The sequence below is a fragment of the Dendrobium catenatum genome, unplaced genomic scaffold (genome assembly GCF_001605985.2).
Source record: "Dendrobium catenatum unplaced genomic scaffold, ASM160598v2 fragScaff_scaffold_133, whole genome shotgun sequence".
NCBI classification, from domain to species: Eukaryota; Viridiplantae; Streptophyta; class Magnoliopsida; order Asparagales; family Orchidaceae; genus Dendrobium; species Dendrobium catenatum.
This window is the reverse complement of record NW_021318595.1, coordinates 6,886,192-6,903,643: the sequence shown is the minus strand read 5'-3', so window position 1 is coordinate 6,903,643 and position 17,452 is coordinate 6,886,192. Positions and strand designations below refer to the sequence as shown.

Sequence of the window (17,452 nt, the reverse complement as noted above, 5' to 3'; positions counted from 1 at the left end):
TTATGGAGGAGGAGTACGGGACAGAGGGAGTCGGAACTATGAGGCAGTTCGGTTGTGGGAGGCGAGGAAAGCAGCGATGGGATTTGGCTGGAGAAGCGTCGGATTGGAGAACTCTCGTCGAGTGGGAAGAGAAGTATCGGGAGAGGCTTGCGATGCCTTAGCTCGTCGAACCACCGCCGGAGCCTCGCCGGACCACAACCGGAGGCCCTCACCTTCGCTAGAGGCCATCACTTTCGTGAGAGGCCCTCACATTTGCCAGGGGCCTCACCTTTGCCAGAGGCCCTCATCTTCGTCAGAGGTCCTCACCTTCGCAAAGGCCCTCACCTTCGCCAGAGGCCTTCACCTTCGCCAGAGGCCTTCACCTTCGCCAGAGGCCCTCACCTTCGTCAGACTATCATCTGAGGCCCGAAGTTCCGCCACCTGACACCCGGACTTCTATCATACAGTTGTTATTTGTAATCTGATCGCCCTCGAAGGCGAATCAGCCCATTGTAACCGACTTATATTCTAGTAGAATCATTTTCAACTGAGCTAGGCCTCGTGGTTTTTCCCCTTTCAAGGGTTTTCCACGTAAAAAATCTTGTGTTCTATGTGTGTGAGCTAGATATCCGTGCAAAGCTAAGACGTATAGTTAAAACTCTATCGCCGCGTATATTCAAGCCCACTACAATACTAGAGACACAGTAGGAGTAAATTGCATTGAAAACAAGACTGTGAAAAATAAGATTTGAAAATTAATTCAGAAATGACCCAATAAAAAGACGTGATAGAAACCATGATGATATGAAATAGATAAATCAAAATTAACATGGTTAGAAGCTGTGCAACAGACTTTACAAAATAGACTTAACACCTTATGCGCTGTTCAATAATGTAGTGGAGAGAGGATTCTTAAAGTTATCTCCCAATAGTTGGAATTGTCCTAATGAAATGGAATTTACTTCTATAATCTTAGTTTGTGCAGTTATGAGATGGAAAAATTATCTTTTTATACCAATGGTTTGATCTATTTTGAATGAAACTATTGATTTTATCTGATCGGACAACATATTTTCTGGATTTTTCATTTTTTGCACTTTTGGAAATAGCAAAAAGCCTAATTACTTATTTATTTGCACTCTTTGATACAACATATAAATACTTGCTTTTGAGTTTCACGTGATCTTATCATCTATGTTTCCATAAGTATACAAATCTTCTTGTGCTATGACTGGATAATGCAGGGAAATTATGAGAAAGGAAGCACGCATGTTGCGAGACATTAGAATAATTGCATACTTTAGACAGTGCTTGCCTAGAGAGATGTACTTCTTAAATCACAAGGAATTTTGTGACAAACTGGCTTCCGTTCCTCTGAATGGAATCCCTCTTTCAAGTGTCCAAGCTAACCATAATGATTGTCAGGTTAGTCCAGAGCATGTAAATTAATATTAAGGTTTTTTTTTTTTTGATGAATTTCTTGCAGCTTTAATAGATCTTGAAAATCATGTAATCTATCATCTTTAAGTTTGTCGGGAGTTTAGGAGGCTCTTATTTGTATGAGAAGCTATAATTATATCAATCAAATACTCAGAGAAAAAGTTGTGTGCCATATATTTGTGTTGAACTTTTCTTTGTTATTCATGATCTTAAACTTTCATGTCAGGTAGTAAGCAGTGTAGTATCTCAAGGTCTGCATGCTTCAATTGTTGGTCTCGCAGTCAAATCTTCAGTGTTAGCTGAAAACAACACACCTTGGTGTGTTGGGCTCGGTAAGTTTCTCCCCTCCATTGATACCATATACGCTTTCCTAAATGCGTTAATACCTTGAACACTTGAACCCAACCGCATGTTTAAACACACAAACACATAGACTAGACACGACACAATATATATATATATAGCGAATCATATGCTAAATGGACTTCTCTCGTCTAATACACTTATGCTATATCCATTAAATTTCCTTTGGATATCTAAAATGCTCGAGTCGGATTATGATAAATTTTATATAAAAATGTATCTTTTACTCAACTTGCAACTTGGCCTCACTGTTTTTGGAACACCCAAGTTTGTCCTTTGTTTTTTAACTAGGCTAACAAATAGGCTTATATAATTATTCTTCAAGTCTTCTTCCATTAACTTGATATTTTTTCAATAAAATTTCCATTCCTCAATAATATTTCCGTTGTTGGTACTTCTAGGAAGGGCTTTGGTGGCATTCCAACCTTATTGAGCTTCAAAGACAGACAATTCTTGTTGTGTCAATATCCTAGTAAAGGGAATCAACACTAATAATTGTGCAAGTATTCATCTCTTTCATCCCTAAGGTGTGGATCGTGTGAGTTCAAAGAGGCTAATTTGGAGTTTAAAAGAAGCCTTTGAGTCATCATCTTCATTATCATTAGTCCTATCTCAATTGTTTGGGGTCAATTTTATGAATTCTTATATTTTATTTGTTCATATTTAATGTCAATTAATTGAGGTGTTAACCCCAAGCAAATTCTCACCTACTTAAGAATAGCCCTTACCTTAAAATATTAGGGGCCTAAATTGAATATCAGTTTTTAACTTTGGGATATTCATACTTCCAATCTCCCTTTTGAAGGCAAGGAGGCAATATAATATTACCTGATCACTGAACAAGCAGTGAAAATAAAGTATTTTATTCACACTTTCTTATAAGGAATCTAAGAATCTGAAAATTTTATCACTTTTTCTTTTAATTGTATTACAAAACACATTAGTATTTCAGCTGTTGATCAGAAAATTATTTGTTTTTATTTTCTATATAAAAGTGTTCAACTGGGTTGCTAATATTCAAGTCAAGCAGGGATTATCAGAGCCGTAGACCCTTCAAAAGACCTGCTTTACCTGCTGACTCCTGTCCATCCATCCACCCTGAAAAAGGTCGACCTTGTCATACAAAGCACAATTGATATCCCTCTTTGTCTGCAACAGGTACCATTTTTTCCCCCCTTCTATTAACAGTTTCATGAATAGTATTGCTACTTTTGCCCAAATGAGAGTTCAAAGTAAGACTTTGTTTGGGACGGTTTTCTTGCTGCTTCGTAAAGTAGCTTTTAAGTATAAATATTTTAATTTTGGTACTAGAAAGCTGCTTTAAAAAACAACAAAAAAGCCGTTTCAAATGAAGCCTAAGTCTAGATTGCATTAGATGTTGGGTTGTTAAAAAAAAAAAAAACGCATTATTCATGTCCGTTTTTGCTCAATATATGGCTCATTTTCAACTAGTTTTTATAATTTGCAAAATATATATTATGTAATTTAAATGTGTATTTCAATTAGACTTCATATGCATGAACACCGCTTGATTTCGCTTAAAGCTCGACTCATTTGCACATCTAATTAGATGGATATCATGTGGATCTAAAGGGATTTATTGGGCTTTCATTTGGAGAGCTAAGCATTTTGAAATTGGATGAAATTAGGTGAAGCATATTTTGACTAAATTTTTATGATGATGAGTTTTAAGAGCTTTAGATTTGCTTTGAGCTGTATATATAATCTAAAAAACAAATTCAAATGTATTGAAATACATCCTAAACCAAATTTTCACCTTAGAAATCATTTATATATAATCTAAAAACAAATTCAAATGTTTTGAAGGAGTGATTAATGGCTTGAATTTTAATTACTGCAGAAACAACAACAACAGTTAGAAGAGTGAACTTACAGATCGCCAAAGATTGAGACGAAAAGAAGATTTATTTTGAGATTTTTTTTTTTTTTGCACAAAATATTCACAATGTTTCATTCCATTGCTATATTTTGACTCAGAATATTCATGAAAGCAAACACCGCTTCTTAAATGATAGGGATCTCAGTTAATGAGTAAATCTGAAATTTTTTGCTTCATGGTTTAGAGCTTTTGTCTTTAGGAGCTCATTTATTTTCACTCAAAACATTTGAAATTGAAATCTATCAGTTTTTTACTTTTCTTAGTGTATATTTTAGTTACAAGCAACCAAATGAGGAGATGATTGTATTGCATGGCTTAAAATTTATTACTAATCTGCCCATGTAGGCTAGATTTATAAAAAAAAAAGTATTTCATAATTCAGATATTGATATATTTGAGTTAGAATCAAATGATTAATATATGATCAAAATTAGGATAAAAATATTGAAATAACAGAATTTACTTTTTAAAAATATATTCGGCTTAAATATTTTCTGTTTTTGAACATTTACTTTTTAAATTTGTTCATTTATAACATCCAGACATTGATAACATACAAATTGGATGATTGACTTAGATTCCTTTTTAGTTGATTTTTATGACTTAAAAAACAAATACGAGTATATTGTTGTACTATGTCAAGTCGAGTCGAGAAGAACAAGAGAATTAAATTAAAGCTAATGTTGAGATGATTAATCAGTAAACTATTTCTCTTTTGAGCACTTTTGTCAAATAATAAAATACAAATAAATTTTTACAAAATTAAAATTTTTGTACTAAAAAATTGCTTTAAGATTAATCACTTATAAACTCCTATTATTTCCCAAAATTATAATCACAACTCTCCCTCAAATAGAATTGAGCCATTTACCATTCTATTTTTGCTTCTAGTTCAAATCTATATCCTATTGCCAGCTAATTTTAATACTCATGAGTAGGGTGTCAATTTCAAGTCACGACTCAAACTCGAAATTGATCCGGCACTATTCAAATGACACGACGCAAGCAAACCGACGTGACACAGTAGGTCAGCATAGCTGGCAGACCGATGTGACGCATGAGGATAGTGGGGACACGACGTGGGCAGCGGCTCAATCCATGTCGTTTTCTGGTCAACTCAAATCCAACCCATTTCTCAAATGGGTTGACCATAATCTGAAATTTTCGGATCAGTTCAATTTGAATTTTCGGGTCAGTTCGAGTTGAATTTTCGGGTCGTGTCAAAAATTGGAATTTTTATTAGATCCGGTGTCCTGACGTAGCTTTACATTCTGACGCCAGTAAAATGGTGTCACATGTTCTTACTCTTTACCACGCGGCCCGACGACCCAACCCATACCGGACCCGGGATTGCTATGTATTGGCCGATTTGTGCAGACTGGGGTATTGCTCGATACTGCCTGGCAATAACGAGAAATATCATTCTGTGAAGACCAATACCTAGCGATACCAACAATACCGAGCGATACCCTGATTTTGCTCAGTATTGCTCAATATTGTTCGGTATTGATCTTCACAGAGCAGTATTTCTCGTTATTATCAAGCAATACCTAGCAATATCGAGCAATACATATCAAAACCTAGCAATACGTGAACATAGCAACCCCGGGTTTTGATCTAGGTCAAGTCGTCGGGCTGCGCGGTAAAAAGTAAGAGCACGTGACAACATGTTATTGGCGTCCGAACGTAGAGCTATGTCAGGACACCGAATCTAATGAAAATTCCAAATATTGACTCTCCTACTCATGAGCCCACTATAAAACAATTCCAATTACAGAAATTGCTTCCTCATTTGTCAAGGTAAGAAAATAAAGGAAAACAAAATTTTGACAGCCGTTAGATTTGCTTTAAGACAAGTGCCTATAAAAATTCAATCAAAATTCATATTACATTTATCTTACAATTAATCCAGCAGTTTTAAAATTGATCATAACCCAAACATTTCCAAAATTTATGACGCCAAAAATTTCTCCAAATGGCAAATTCAACTTTTTATCACCCTTTACAACACCATTCCCTTCACCAAAATCTGATGCCACTAAACTACACAAGTTTAAAAAAAAAAAAAAAATTCAAAAATCCAAAAGCTTTTTTCTTTCTTATTATAACACATGGAACCCTTATTCCCTACAAGGAGAAGATTCCACAGAACAAACAATATGAAGTGGTCTAAAAGGAATGGATCTTCTTCTTTCATCAATGCCGTTGAGAGCCTGAGGCAAATCATCTCTTATCATATTGCAAAACGAGATCGAATTTCTCCTCGAATCCGGATGGTTCAGATTGTGAATCAGAGCAGTTCCTTCACTGCAGTAATCATCGCAAGGGATCTCATCAGTTTTGAAAGTGCTCTGCTCAATTTCTCGCAGAGCCAAGGAGTCTGCAACAGGGAGATAAACCAGCATGCAGATCCCTATCATATTGCACAATAAGAACACGAGGAAGGCTACAAAAACAAGCACCTCATATGCCATATTTCCCACATGAGGAAGCACTGAGAATCCAAGCAAAATTACTCTTAGTGGAAGGAAGAAGATGACAGAAAGAGCAAGCAAGTAAACTCTCAGTCGCAGCCCTTTGTTGATCACTAAAGATAGCATTCGAGCTCCACTGTAAACCACATAAGCAATCACAAAAAGATCAAAGAATCCCAGAATTATGGTGCTCAGTAGAGGATAGGTGCAGATGGTCATATTGTTTGGCAAAGAGAACGAGTGAGTCATGAAGAACTTGCCCATCTTCTTTCTCATTTTATGCATTTCTTGATTGTATATAATGAGGAACAGTTGAAGGATGAATAAGGGAAGGCAGAGAAGAATGACATAGATAAATGTCTTCCAGTTCCATCTCTGAGTCAGAGAGTCGGATTCTCTCTTTTGAAGTGCAGCGTGGAGTAAGAAACCAAGCATGATAAAGATGATAGGTTCTGCAAATCCAAGATTTGAGAGGAGATAGAACTTGCAGCCGTATTTCTGCCATGTTAAGCTGGAGAGAGGCCTTCCTGTACCCCTTAGGAAACTTAATCTGACAATCTCGCCGAAACCCCACCAGATTGAAATGATAATTAGGACAATGCGAATGATCCAGGGGCCATTAAAGTAGCTGAGCTGGGAAAATCCTCTTCTTCTTATCTGTAGCTGAAAGTAGACGCACCGGTAGATGCATAGTAGTCCGAGAATGGCGGTCAATGCGACGAGAGCGATGGTTACCACGCCGAAAGCATCGGTGGCAACTCTTGTCGTGGGCATCACCCGATGCTCGGATTCCAAGCATGCTCACCAAACCCTAAACAAACCAAGAAAACCCTCTTGCACTGAGGAGAAAACTATTGGATTATGTGTTAGTTAACCAGATGTTGATCTTGTTGAACTCATACAGGAAACTTGATGCAGGTCTCTTTGAGCTTGAGGAGATTTCTGCCTGAGAAAGCAATACTATTCCTTGCTTGATGTGAAACCTAAGCAATGAAAATTTCTTTAAAAATAACGCATGGAAGTTTCCTTAGATAACGTTTGCTACATCAGAGCCAAAAGACAAAATGTCTGAGCAGGGGAATGGTTCTTAAACTCTCAAATAGAAGATTTATCATGGATTACCAACATGATAAACAAACATTAAATAGACCAATCAACAAATAGTCGAAGTGCAGATAGGTTTGGCTGATCTTACTTTCTCGATTATGGGTGAAAGCCAAAAAAGATTTCAACTATCCTGCCTATTGAGAAAACTGTAGAATGCTGTATCTGCTTTATCCTTAATGTATCGTTTTAGCAGAAGTCTTCACAATGTAAGGTTGGGTCTCACCTTACGCCAAAACTATCATCTTCATAGGGATAACCATCGCTAAGACCAACCACTACAATTGACTTTTCACTCAGCAACATGGATCTTGTCGCAAAAGGGGAGTCCATTAAGAATGCGAGTATGTGATGCTGCTTTCTTCTGGAACTGTTGAGTTTTATATAATGTAGAGTTCAAAAACATTTAATTGACTTAGACTCTTAGAAAATAGTAATGATGAACTTCACTTGTGTGGCAAGTTGCCCTTTGTTTTTAATCCAACTAGTAGCAAATAGTACTATAAATGAATAACAAATTAAAACATCGTGTGGAAAGTTTCTCTGACTTGATCCAAATCACCACATCTCAATTTCTAAACTTGAAGTTAGGCCAATTTCTAGTAGAAATCAAGAGTTAACTTAAAGATGAAACTAGCTAACAATTTCCTTAGAGTTGCTACATTAATCTTCTAAATTGAATAGATCCATTTAATTGGATTGAGTTCTCGGCAGCAGAAGTGTGTTCTTCATAATGATTTACTGAGTTAAAAAAAAACTGAGGATAATTCCTTAAAAGCTAGTTCCTAGAGTTTTATTTTTCCAAAATATGATGAGCTAACAAGTTCAATAGGATGATTTTCCCAAACTCTATCCCAAGTTCCATAAGTTAGATTGTGCAGTAATTTTACTTAATTGATTTAAGTTCCAAGTCTTATTGTACAAACAAAAGAACTTTAGGTGAGGACTGGTCGGTGATACAGGAAAGGATACATGGCTAAAATTACAAGAAAAAAATACACAAGTAGAATTTGGGTAATTATTTGTACAGCAGGCAATATTTGACCAGTGTTGTCCGCTAGGCAAAAACTTCAAGCAAGTTCCATATTAAGAGTGAGTACCTTTGAAAAATTCTCCTAAATAGAACCCCTAGTCGCAAGCAAGCACTTTTGAATGAATAGCAGAGTTTTGCAAGTGAATATGCTTGTTGAATATACAACTTCAAGAGCCCCTCAAGTGAGTTCAATAGTTGAGTATTGAGGATCAAATAGGGTTTGCCTCTTGAGTTTTCAAGTAGCATTCAAGCGCATTAGTGCAAGGAAAATTCCCTCAATTAAATCCCATAAGAGAAAAAAACAAAACAGTTTGATCCAATAATCATAACGAATACAGCCACACATATATAATCCAACAATATTAATCCCGGCAAAAATTTGTAATTTGTTAATGAACTTATTTTAAAATGAACCTGAGCCCGATCTCTTTCCAATAGTAGACAAAGAAAAACAACAGCTATCGGTTAACTGGTTATTCCGATCATCAAAAAGTTATACGCGCCACATTCACAATGAAAACATAAAGAGATAAAGACACTCACAATAAAAAGATCCTGCACCAGCCATCATTCGTTCGAAAATCTAACCCTCAGCACCGGAAAGCAGAAATAAGGCCAAAACTGGCGATAGAGAGCTCAAACGAAGGCTCCCGGAGCAGAGAATTCGGATCCGTTCAAGTTCTCCGAAATCCAAATCGCTTAGAGCGATCGAACGCAAACCCAATCCCGCCGAACAGCAGAGCGAGTGTAGGGTAGATGACGAAGAGAGAGACTAATGAAGCAAAGAGCAGGTGATGGAGAACAGGAGGATTGCCTCGTTACTGACAACCTGCTTCCAGCTGTCGTCGGGCTCCGGTAGCCCGAGCCGGTGGCCAAGCGGAGCTCCAAGCCTACATGGCGCCAAAAACTTCAGATATCCGAGAGGCGGTGACGTACAATGCGGTGACCGGATTATATGACTTCATAAAATGACTATTTTACCCCCAACAAGTTCCAAGATTTTCCAGTAGCCCTACGTGCGGGTAGAAAGACTTGGCATATATAATATATATAAATAATCGTAAAAGGTTAGTTCAATCTTTCCGGGTCTTTGCTGTTCACAGACTGTCGCTATTCGGGTTTACGATCACAATCGGGTCGGATCTTAAAGTTGGTATCCGTTAATGTCGAAACTAGTTAGTATGTCAAAATTAAAGAAAAAAAATCCTTAAATAATACAAATCAATGGCCTTTTTATTATAAAATTTTGATTTTGATATTGACATATTTTTATTATTTTCTACAATAAAAAAAATCTTCAATAATCAGTCTTCTGATCATATATATTTGTTTGTTAACTTAATAATTATTAGAATTTGTATATTAATAATAGCTATTATGAATAATACAAAAGTTATTTTTTTCACATTAAAATTTTGTTTGGAATAATTTTTTTACTACTTATTAAAAAAATTTTAATGCATAAATTTTAATTTTTGTTTAAGATAAATCTACCAAACTTTGCTTCTTAAGCCAATACTCTTTAAAATCAGCTTTTAGCTGCATTTATTTTTTTAAATATTAATTTAAGATTGGCTCTAGTAAATAGGCTAAGAAGCATAATTTATTTAAAATAATTTGTGATATTTTTATTAAAAAAATCCAGCATAATTTCTTTCACCTTTTTTATGCTTAATTCCACTTTATTTTAATCATTTAATGCTCTAAAAATCATTTAAATACATTATGACATCCAATTATTATTTATATGAGTTAATCATAATTTCATGATTTTTTATAAATTTATTCTACTTAATTTTTAAGCATTTTTTTGTTTAAAAATTTAACAAACTAGATCAAGAGCTCCTGATAAAAAATTCAAGAGTAAGAAAAACTACTCATTAATAAAATAGTCTAAAGCAATTATCAACAAATAAGATAATCTATATAGTTCTACACAACTAAGATCCCGTTTTTAGACAATTTTTAATCACAATTTTTCATTAGAAATGTCTTGAACTCCACTCCAAACAAATTGTATTGTTCATAAAAATTAAAAATAAAATTAAAAATAAAAAATAAAAACAGTAAAATGATTCTTGTTATAAACGAAGATGATAGGGCAATCCTGATATTATGAGGAAAGAAAAAAAACATAAGAGTTTATGAGATGGGTCTTAATACAGTTTGCAAAATTCTGTTGCAGTGTATCACCATTAGTTCAGATATAGACATCTTTTCCTCCACGGCGCTCATGCTTCTTCACCTGCATGTATTCCAAGAGAACTTATAAGCTAACACTTCATATCAAGAAAACTCGGGCTTTATTTGGAACAATTTTATTATTGTTTTGTTTTTTAAACTGTAATTATAATTTTTATTTGACCATTATTTTTTCTCTGTTTTAAAAAAAAATTTATATTAAAAGTTACTTTATACAACAATTTTAAAAATTTATTTTAGAAAGCCTAAATCAAATACTCTTAAGGCAGCACATATGATTATTTGTAGTAATTTAATATTTGTAATTTCACTCTCATAAACAAAATGGTACGTTCAAAGGATAAATTATTTTGTGCGGAGATCGGATACAGTACACCGTCCGGAGATCAATCAGAATGTGCCACATTAGCGGTATCGAGCACAAGATGATGTGGCACATTCTGGTTGGTCTTCGAACAGCGTTCGACATCTGCACAGAATAATTAATCCATTTAAAAGAAGTCAAATCAGGTGATATAAGCCTTCCACATGGCCATGCCCTTCTAGTTTAATTTTTTTATCAATGAAAATTTATTGGAGTTTACTTAGTGGTAGACTCCATGGTAAAGAGCTTGGTGGCTTCCAGCCAAATTGGTGAGAGTCTTAAACATTTTTTCTGTGGTGTTTCTCATAACTTTCTTTATTCAGACATTCCTAAGCAAAAAGACTATGGTTCTTCTTGAATTTTCCCCTAATAGCCTATCTCGGTTTTGACTTACCTTCTCACCACATTCCCATAGAAGAGCCCTAACATCCATCCCAAGCGATTGGTCTCAACATAGCAATGAAATTCGTCACAAAAAAGCTTATGGGGTTCCGGCTCCCCAAGCAAACCCTAGGCCTCATACTACCCATCACCAACCTCCATACTCCCAACGGTGCCCTTCCTCACACGAATTTTTATTTTGTGCGGAGTCCGGATGTCATCCAGAGACCAACAAAAATGCGCATGTCACCCCAAAAGTATACCGTACTCGGTACCAAGCACAATACCGACGCTCAGTACCAAGCGCTACCGGACGGTTCTCCCATCTAGTGTCGGCACAAAATAATCTCTCTCCTCCCACGCACTCCTTACAAAGCTTGGTTGAGCCCTCCTCCTAGTCTAATTCCCCTCTAGACGAACTACCACCACCTCTTTCCAGCTCCTAAACAGGCAAATCACCCTTTTACTAATTTCAACTGAACATCTATTCTCTTCTACATGTTTTGTATTTATCATGTAAAACTTGATTCTATCATAGATCCAAAGCAAATTGCAAGTAGTGGGAACAAGAGAAATTATTGGGTATAATTTGTGATATTTTTATTAAAAAAATCCAGCATAATTTCTTTCACCTTTTTTATGCTTAATTCCACTTTATTTTAATCATTTAATGCTCTAAAAATCATTTAAATACATTATGACATCCAATTATTATTTATATGAGTTAATCATAATTTCATGATTTTTTATAAATTTATTCTACTTAATTTTTAAGCATTTTTTTGTTTAAAAATTTAACAAACTAGATCAAGAGCTCCTGATAAAAAATTCAAGAGTAAGAAAAACTACTCATTAATAAAATAGTCTAAAGCAATTATCAACAAATAAGATAATCTATATAGTTCTACACAACTAAGATCCCGTTTTTAGACAATTTTTAATCACAATTTTTCATTAGAAATGTCTTGAACTCCACTCCAAACAAATTGTATTGTTCATAAAAATTAAAAATAAAATTAAAAAAAAAAAATAAAAACAGTAAAATGATTCTTGTTATAAACGAAGATGTTAGGGTAATCCTGATATTATGGGGAAAGAAAAAATCATAAAGAGTTTATGAGATGGGCCTTAATACAGTTTGCAAAATTCTGTTGCAGTGTATCACCATTAGTTCAGATATAGAAATCTTTTCCTCCACGGCGCTCATGCTTCTTCACCTGCATGTATTCCAAGAGAACTTATAAGCTAACACTTAATATCAAGAAAACGCTTCGTTCGGGACGGCTTTTTTACTGCTACTTAATTTTTTATTAAAAAGCTGCTTTAAGAAACAGTAAGAAAATCATCCCAAAACTTCATATCAAACAACTTGCTTATTGCTTTGTTTTTTAGATTACAATCATAATTTCTATTTGATCACTATATTTTGGCTGCTTTAAAAAAAATGTACGAGAAAGATGCTTTTTATAACTTTTTTAAAATTTTATTTTTTTCTACAACAACTTTAAAAAGCAGTAAGAAAGTCGTTCCAAATAAAGCTTAAGATTTTATTTGGAAGAAATTTTTTATTGCTTTTTAAAATAGAGTTTTGATATTAAAACTCTGTTTTAATAATCAATAAAAAGTCATCCTAAACGATAATTTATGTAATAAAATCTTGTTTTAAGAAGTAATAAAAGGTCGTCCCAAACGAAGCTTAAATTAAATACTCTAATGTAGCGCATCAAGAGGAGTTCAAAAATATTTTGGGAAATTTACATACATACCACTATATACATAACCATTTACATATCTAACACCTAAAAATTTAATATTACTATTATACCACATAAAACTCATTTTATATATCACTTATACCACTTTGTTACGTCCTCCGTCACGGCGTACTCTTCCCGTGCGGAAATTTCCCGTTTGCTAATAGCTCTGGTATGCTTGCGAACACAGTCGATCGAAATTCCCTTTGGTCGTTGCTTGCGTATTCTTCCTTCTACTCGCTGCTTACGATCGCTGGTCGCAATACTACAGCTTCTACCGACTACTCCGGCTGTAATGCTCCGGCTGAAGAAATCCACGCCCGCTTTATTCACTTGCCTGAGAATACTACAGCTTCTACAGACTTTTCCTCACGAATGACAAACGAGCTGAAGAAAAAATGGGGAAAATACACGATATTGGGGAGTTTAGGAGCAGATCTTACCTGATTTTTCCTTCCGGTGGTAAGAGACGAAGGAGAGCACGGGATTTCCTCAAGCGTTACCTGAGTTTTCCTTCCGGTGGTAAGAGACGAAGGAGCACCGGATTTCCTCAAGCGTTCGGTGGGAAGAGCCGAAGGTTTTAGGGATTTTAACTACTACAGCGGGCTTGAACATGAAACCAAGCGAACGGAGTAAGACGGAGTGGTATTTCTGAGGTTATTTTTGGATTAAAGTGGTATGTAAGTAATATTTAAGTTTTGCATGTTAAATATGTAATACATATCTTATAAAGTGGTATGTATGTAAAATTCCCAAATATTTTTTATATTTTCAGGTTAGTATTTTTATTGTGATTTTCATATGATTAATTGTAGTAATTTAATATTTTTAATACGGATGCAATATTTTACAGACATAAATAGTAGTTAAGGATGACCACTAGAATGTTCTAAGGGAGAGAATTCACACATAAATTCACTGTCATAAAAAAAATTGGTACGTTCAAAGGATAAATTATTTTGTGCGGAGATCGGATGCAGAACACTATCCGGAGACCAACCGGAATGGCCACATCAACAGTACGGAGCACAGGGTGATTGACGCATTTTGATTGATCTTCGAACGACGTTTGGCGTCTGCACATAATAATTAATCCATTCAAAGGGAGCCAAATCAGGTGATATAAGCCTTCCACATGGCCATGGCCATGCCCTTGCTAGTTTAGTTTTTGGATCAATGAAAATTTATTGGTGTTTACTTGGTGGTAGACTCCATGGTAAAGAGCTTGGTGGCTTCCAGTCAAATTTGATTCTTCGGTGAGAGTACTAAACAATTTTTTTTTTTTCTGTGGAGTTTCTCATAAGTTTCTTAATTCAGCCATTCCTAAGCAAAAAGACTATGGTTCTTCTTGAATTTTCCACTAATAGCCTATCTCGGTTTTGACTTACCTTCTCACCACATTCCCATACAACCCTAACATCCATCCCAAGCAATTGGTCTCAACATAGCAATGAAATTCGTCACAAAAAAGCTTATGGGGTTCCGGCTCCCCAAGCAAACCCTAGGCCTCATACTACCCATCACCAACCTACATACTCCCAACGGTTCCCTTCCTCCCACGAATTTTTATTTTGTGCGGAGTCCGGATGTCGTCCAGAGACCAACAAAAATATGCAACGTCACCCCAAAAGTATACAGCGCTCGTTACTGACGCTCGGTACCAAACGGTACTGGATGGTTCTCTTATCCCGTGTCCACACAGAATAATCACTCTCCTCCCACAAGACGAACTACCAGTCTACCACCACCTCTTTCCATTTGCTAAACAGGCAAATCACGCTTAACTAATTTCATCACATAAATTTCACCGCCAACTGAACATCTATTCTTAATTCTCTTCTAAATGTTTTGTATTTATCATGCACAACTTGATTCTATCAAAGATCCAAAGCAAATTGCAAGTAGTGGGAACAAAGTCCCTTTTCCTTTAACTTACCACGCTAAATTTGGATCGCAAATTGACTATTCCAACAGGGCATTCCCCCTTCTCATCATACTCTGCAAACTCGCCAGCAGATAGATCAACGTCAAAAATGGTGCCTGTCAACTACAATAAATGAAAAAAGAAACCATCAGTACAGGAAAAATCGTCTAAAACAAATTAAAATAAAAATGTATCTGAAATTTCAAACTGATTAGAAGTCCAGATTGAGCAAAATGTTGAGTAAAATTCTACTAGCAATCCTGACTCCTATGGCACGGCAAAAAAAGGGAAAATAAACATGATATCTGAGCGCCAGCAGTTTGAAGGGAAAATTATTTGTTAATGATGTAGGACAAATTATGGATTAACTATAATAAAGAGTGATGAGGGTTAAATATTCACAAGAAAATTAAATTAAAGTTTTAATGACTTTTACAATATTAAATCTAGAATAAATTATTTAGAAGATAGAATCCACAAGACTGAATAAGATATATCATTATATCACAATGGAAAATCAAGCGATTTGCGAACAGAGATCTTGATGTTAGAAGGGAAGCTAATAAAGGAGAGAATATATAAAGAAGAATGATGCTGAAACAGCTAAAAGATTGATGCTTCGAGTAGCCTTTTGTGATAATAACAATCTTCCAATCCTTCGAAGCCCTTCACTTCAGCAAAGAAAGCAACAAAAGTGAAATGATAATGGAAAAATTTAAGCATCCTAAAATGAGACTAGTAACTTTATAAAAAAAAGCAACATAAATGAAATGATAATGGAAAAAGATCCTAAATGAACCTACATGTCACATGTATAACTTAATATAAATGAAAACTATTCTCCACGAGTAATCCTGCACTGCAGATTGAATCCTCCTTCCTCTAAAGTCCTTCAAGAACTGAGTCAACCCACGTTAAAAAAAGTCCTCTTAAGGTGGGCAGTGCACAAAGACAAATAAAAGAAATAGATTTTTTCTTAATTCATAAGCAAATATTTAACATTACAAGAGACTATACCTACAGCATAAATAAAGACTCAAACATAAATAAAATAATATATAGAATGCATCATAAATAAAGACTCATAATTGTAGCTGTCAATCTACGATTCCTTTGATGATAGATGCACCGGAATTTTCTACTGATGTCCTCATCACCTCCAGAAGATAAAGGAGTACAAAATCCTATTATATTTCATATAAGCTGACATTAGCTGAGGTATAAAACCGCCTGTAAAGAAGATGATAGCATTTATAGCCCTTTTGAGCCAAAGGATACCCCATAAAACACATATGATAGCAATGGATCAAGCTATTCCCTATTTGGACTATGAATGTGAAAAAAAAAACTTCAAGTACCTTAAAAATTAAATGATTTGAAGTTCTCATATTAGGATAGAATTTAGCTAATATTTCCATAGAACTCATGTTGCTTCCCTTCAATAATATTTAGGTACCTTAGTTTAAAACATAAATGTTCAGGTTGTATCAAGGAGAAGACATAAAGTCAAGCAATTTAATCCTGATCCTGAGAAAATTAGGCATGAATGTAGGCGGTTGGGTACTGAACCACATAAAAATCCTTGTGTCCACTGCTTTATAGTTTAGAGCTATATTCTTGCATATTCTACTTTAATATTGCTTCTGCTTGGATGGCTCTTGGTGATTTAAATGCTTGATGATCTTATGTTATTGTGATTGAGTGTCTTTTTATCTTGTGCTTAAAAGTTAATTAGCATCAAATAAAATATATTTATTTAATAGCACGATATGTTGTGGATACTTTTGTGGTGCTGTAGTGTTTATTGACTGAAAAGTACATAATATTAATCTATTTATATTGGGCTTGCTAGTTTCAACACTCTCAAAATTAGATTAACCATATATTCATTACCATTGCATGTTTGTGTGGTACACTCATAGTTTAGTTTATTTGAAACAAATTTAAGTGATGTGAAACTACTAGGAGTTACGTTTAGAAATGAGAAAGAAAATTGTTTTAAGTTTGCCCTTATAAATTTATTTCAATCATGCAAGAGAGAGTTAAGAATTTGAAAATTTTAACTTGCTTAGGCCAAAGATTAGCAAAAGAAAATAACCAAGACTATCCTTTCAAAAACCACGGTAATATTAAATGCAAAGTACAAGTAACATAATCCCACACTTAACAAAGAGATGTTCACCTCAAGGCCTTATCACTCAACTATTTGTAGGCTTTAGCGGAGAAATGTGAGCCAAATAATGAAAGATATTACCACTACAAAGATGGCGCCGAAGAACGTTGTTGGTGGAGAGGTAGCCGGTGGAGATGGATGTAGTGGGTGGCCGGCGAGGCTCCAATCGTAGCTTGAAAATCGTCGGTAGATGATGCTTGCAAGAATCGGGACGACTCACTCCAAATATTCTTCAATGGTGGTGTCGTCTTCAAATCCCACGTCAAAGCACGGAGATCTTAGGATATTGATGCTTCCGTCAGCGTTGAATACAAGATCCCATTCAAGCTCGGGATCCGCCATTCAACATTGAAGAGAATAG

General features: G+C 35.1%; 3 protein-coding genes across 5 annotated transcripts in view; 1 reads left to right on the top strand and 2 right to left on the bottom strand.

Annotated features, from left to right (window-relative positions):
• The window catches only part of LOC110100096 (polynucleotide 5'-hydroxyl-kinase NOL9), a 12,488-nt gene extending 8,630 nt beyond the window's left edge, over positions 1 to 3,858 (top strand). The window contains exons 6-9 of one of the 2 annotated variants that reach the window (XM_020827490.2): positions 1,224 to 1,404; positions 1,646 to 1,751; positions 2,813 to 2,940; positions 3,644 to 3,858. In XM_020827490.2, coding sequence (XP_020683149.1) covers positions 1,224 to 1,404; positions 1,646 to 1,751; positions 2,813 to 2,940; positions 3,644 to 3,670 — 442 coding nt within the window. In that variant the 3' untranslated portion in view covers positions 3,671 to 3,858. Of the gene's footprint in view, positions 1 to 1,223; positions 1,405 to 1,645; positions 1,752 to 2,804; positions 2,941 to 3,643 lie in introns of those variants that run through there. The other variant, XM_020827491.2, reaches the window with a different exon arrangement.
• A 1,721-nt stretch (positions 3,859 to 5,579) lies between these two features.
• Positions 5,580 to 9,228, bottom strand: LOC110100094. The gene is made up of 2 exons (XM_020827488.2): positions 8,837 to 9,228; positions 5,580 to 7,139 (listed from the first exon to the last, which is right to left on the bottom strand). Exon 2 carries the CDS (start codon positions 6,928 to 6,930, stop codon positions 5,803 to 5,805), a length of 1,128 nt encoding a protein of 375 aa, XP_020683147.1. The 5' UTR covers positions 6,931 to 7,139; positions 8,837 to 9,228; the 3' UTR covers positions 5,580 to 5,802.
• Positions 9,229 to 10,358: 1,130 nt separating this feature from the next.
• The window catches only part of LOC110100097 (CXXC motif containing zinc binding protein), a 13,138-nt gene continuing 6,044 nt past the window's right edge, over positions 10,359 to 17,452 (bottom strand). Inside the window, exons 4-5 of one of the 2 annotated variants that reach the window (XM_028699732.1) lie at positions 14,931 to 15,041; positions 10,359 to 10,538 (exon numbers count right to left, since the gene is read on the bottom strand). In XM_028699732.1, coding sequence (XP_028555565.1) covers positions 10,494 to 10,538; positions 14,931 to 15,041 — 156 coding nt within the window. In that variant the 3' untranslated portion in view covers positions 10,359 to 10,493. Of the gene's footprint in view, positions 10,539 to 12,274; positions 12,458 to 14,930; positions 15,042 to 17,452 lie in introns of those variants that run through there. The other variant, XM_020827492.2, reaches the window with a different exon arrangement.

Bases quoted from the DNA above. Each gene is read 5' to 3' on its own strand.
- LOC110100094 (XM_020827488.2), bottom strand. From the start codon at position 6,930: ATGCCCACGACAAGAGTTGCCACCGATGCTTTCGGCGTGGTAACCATC.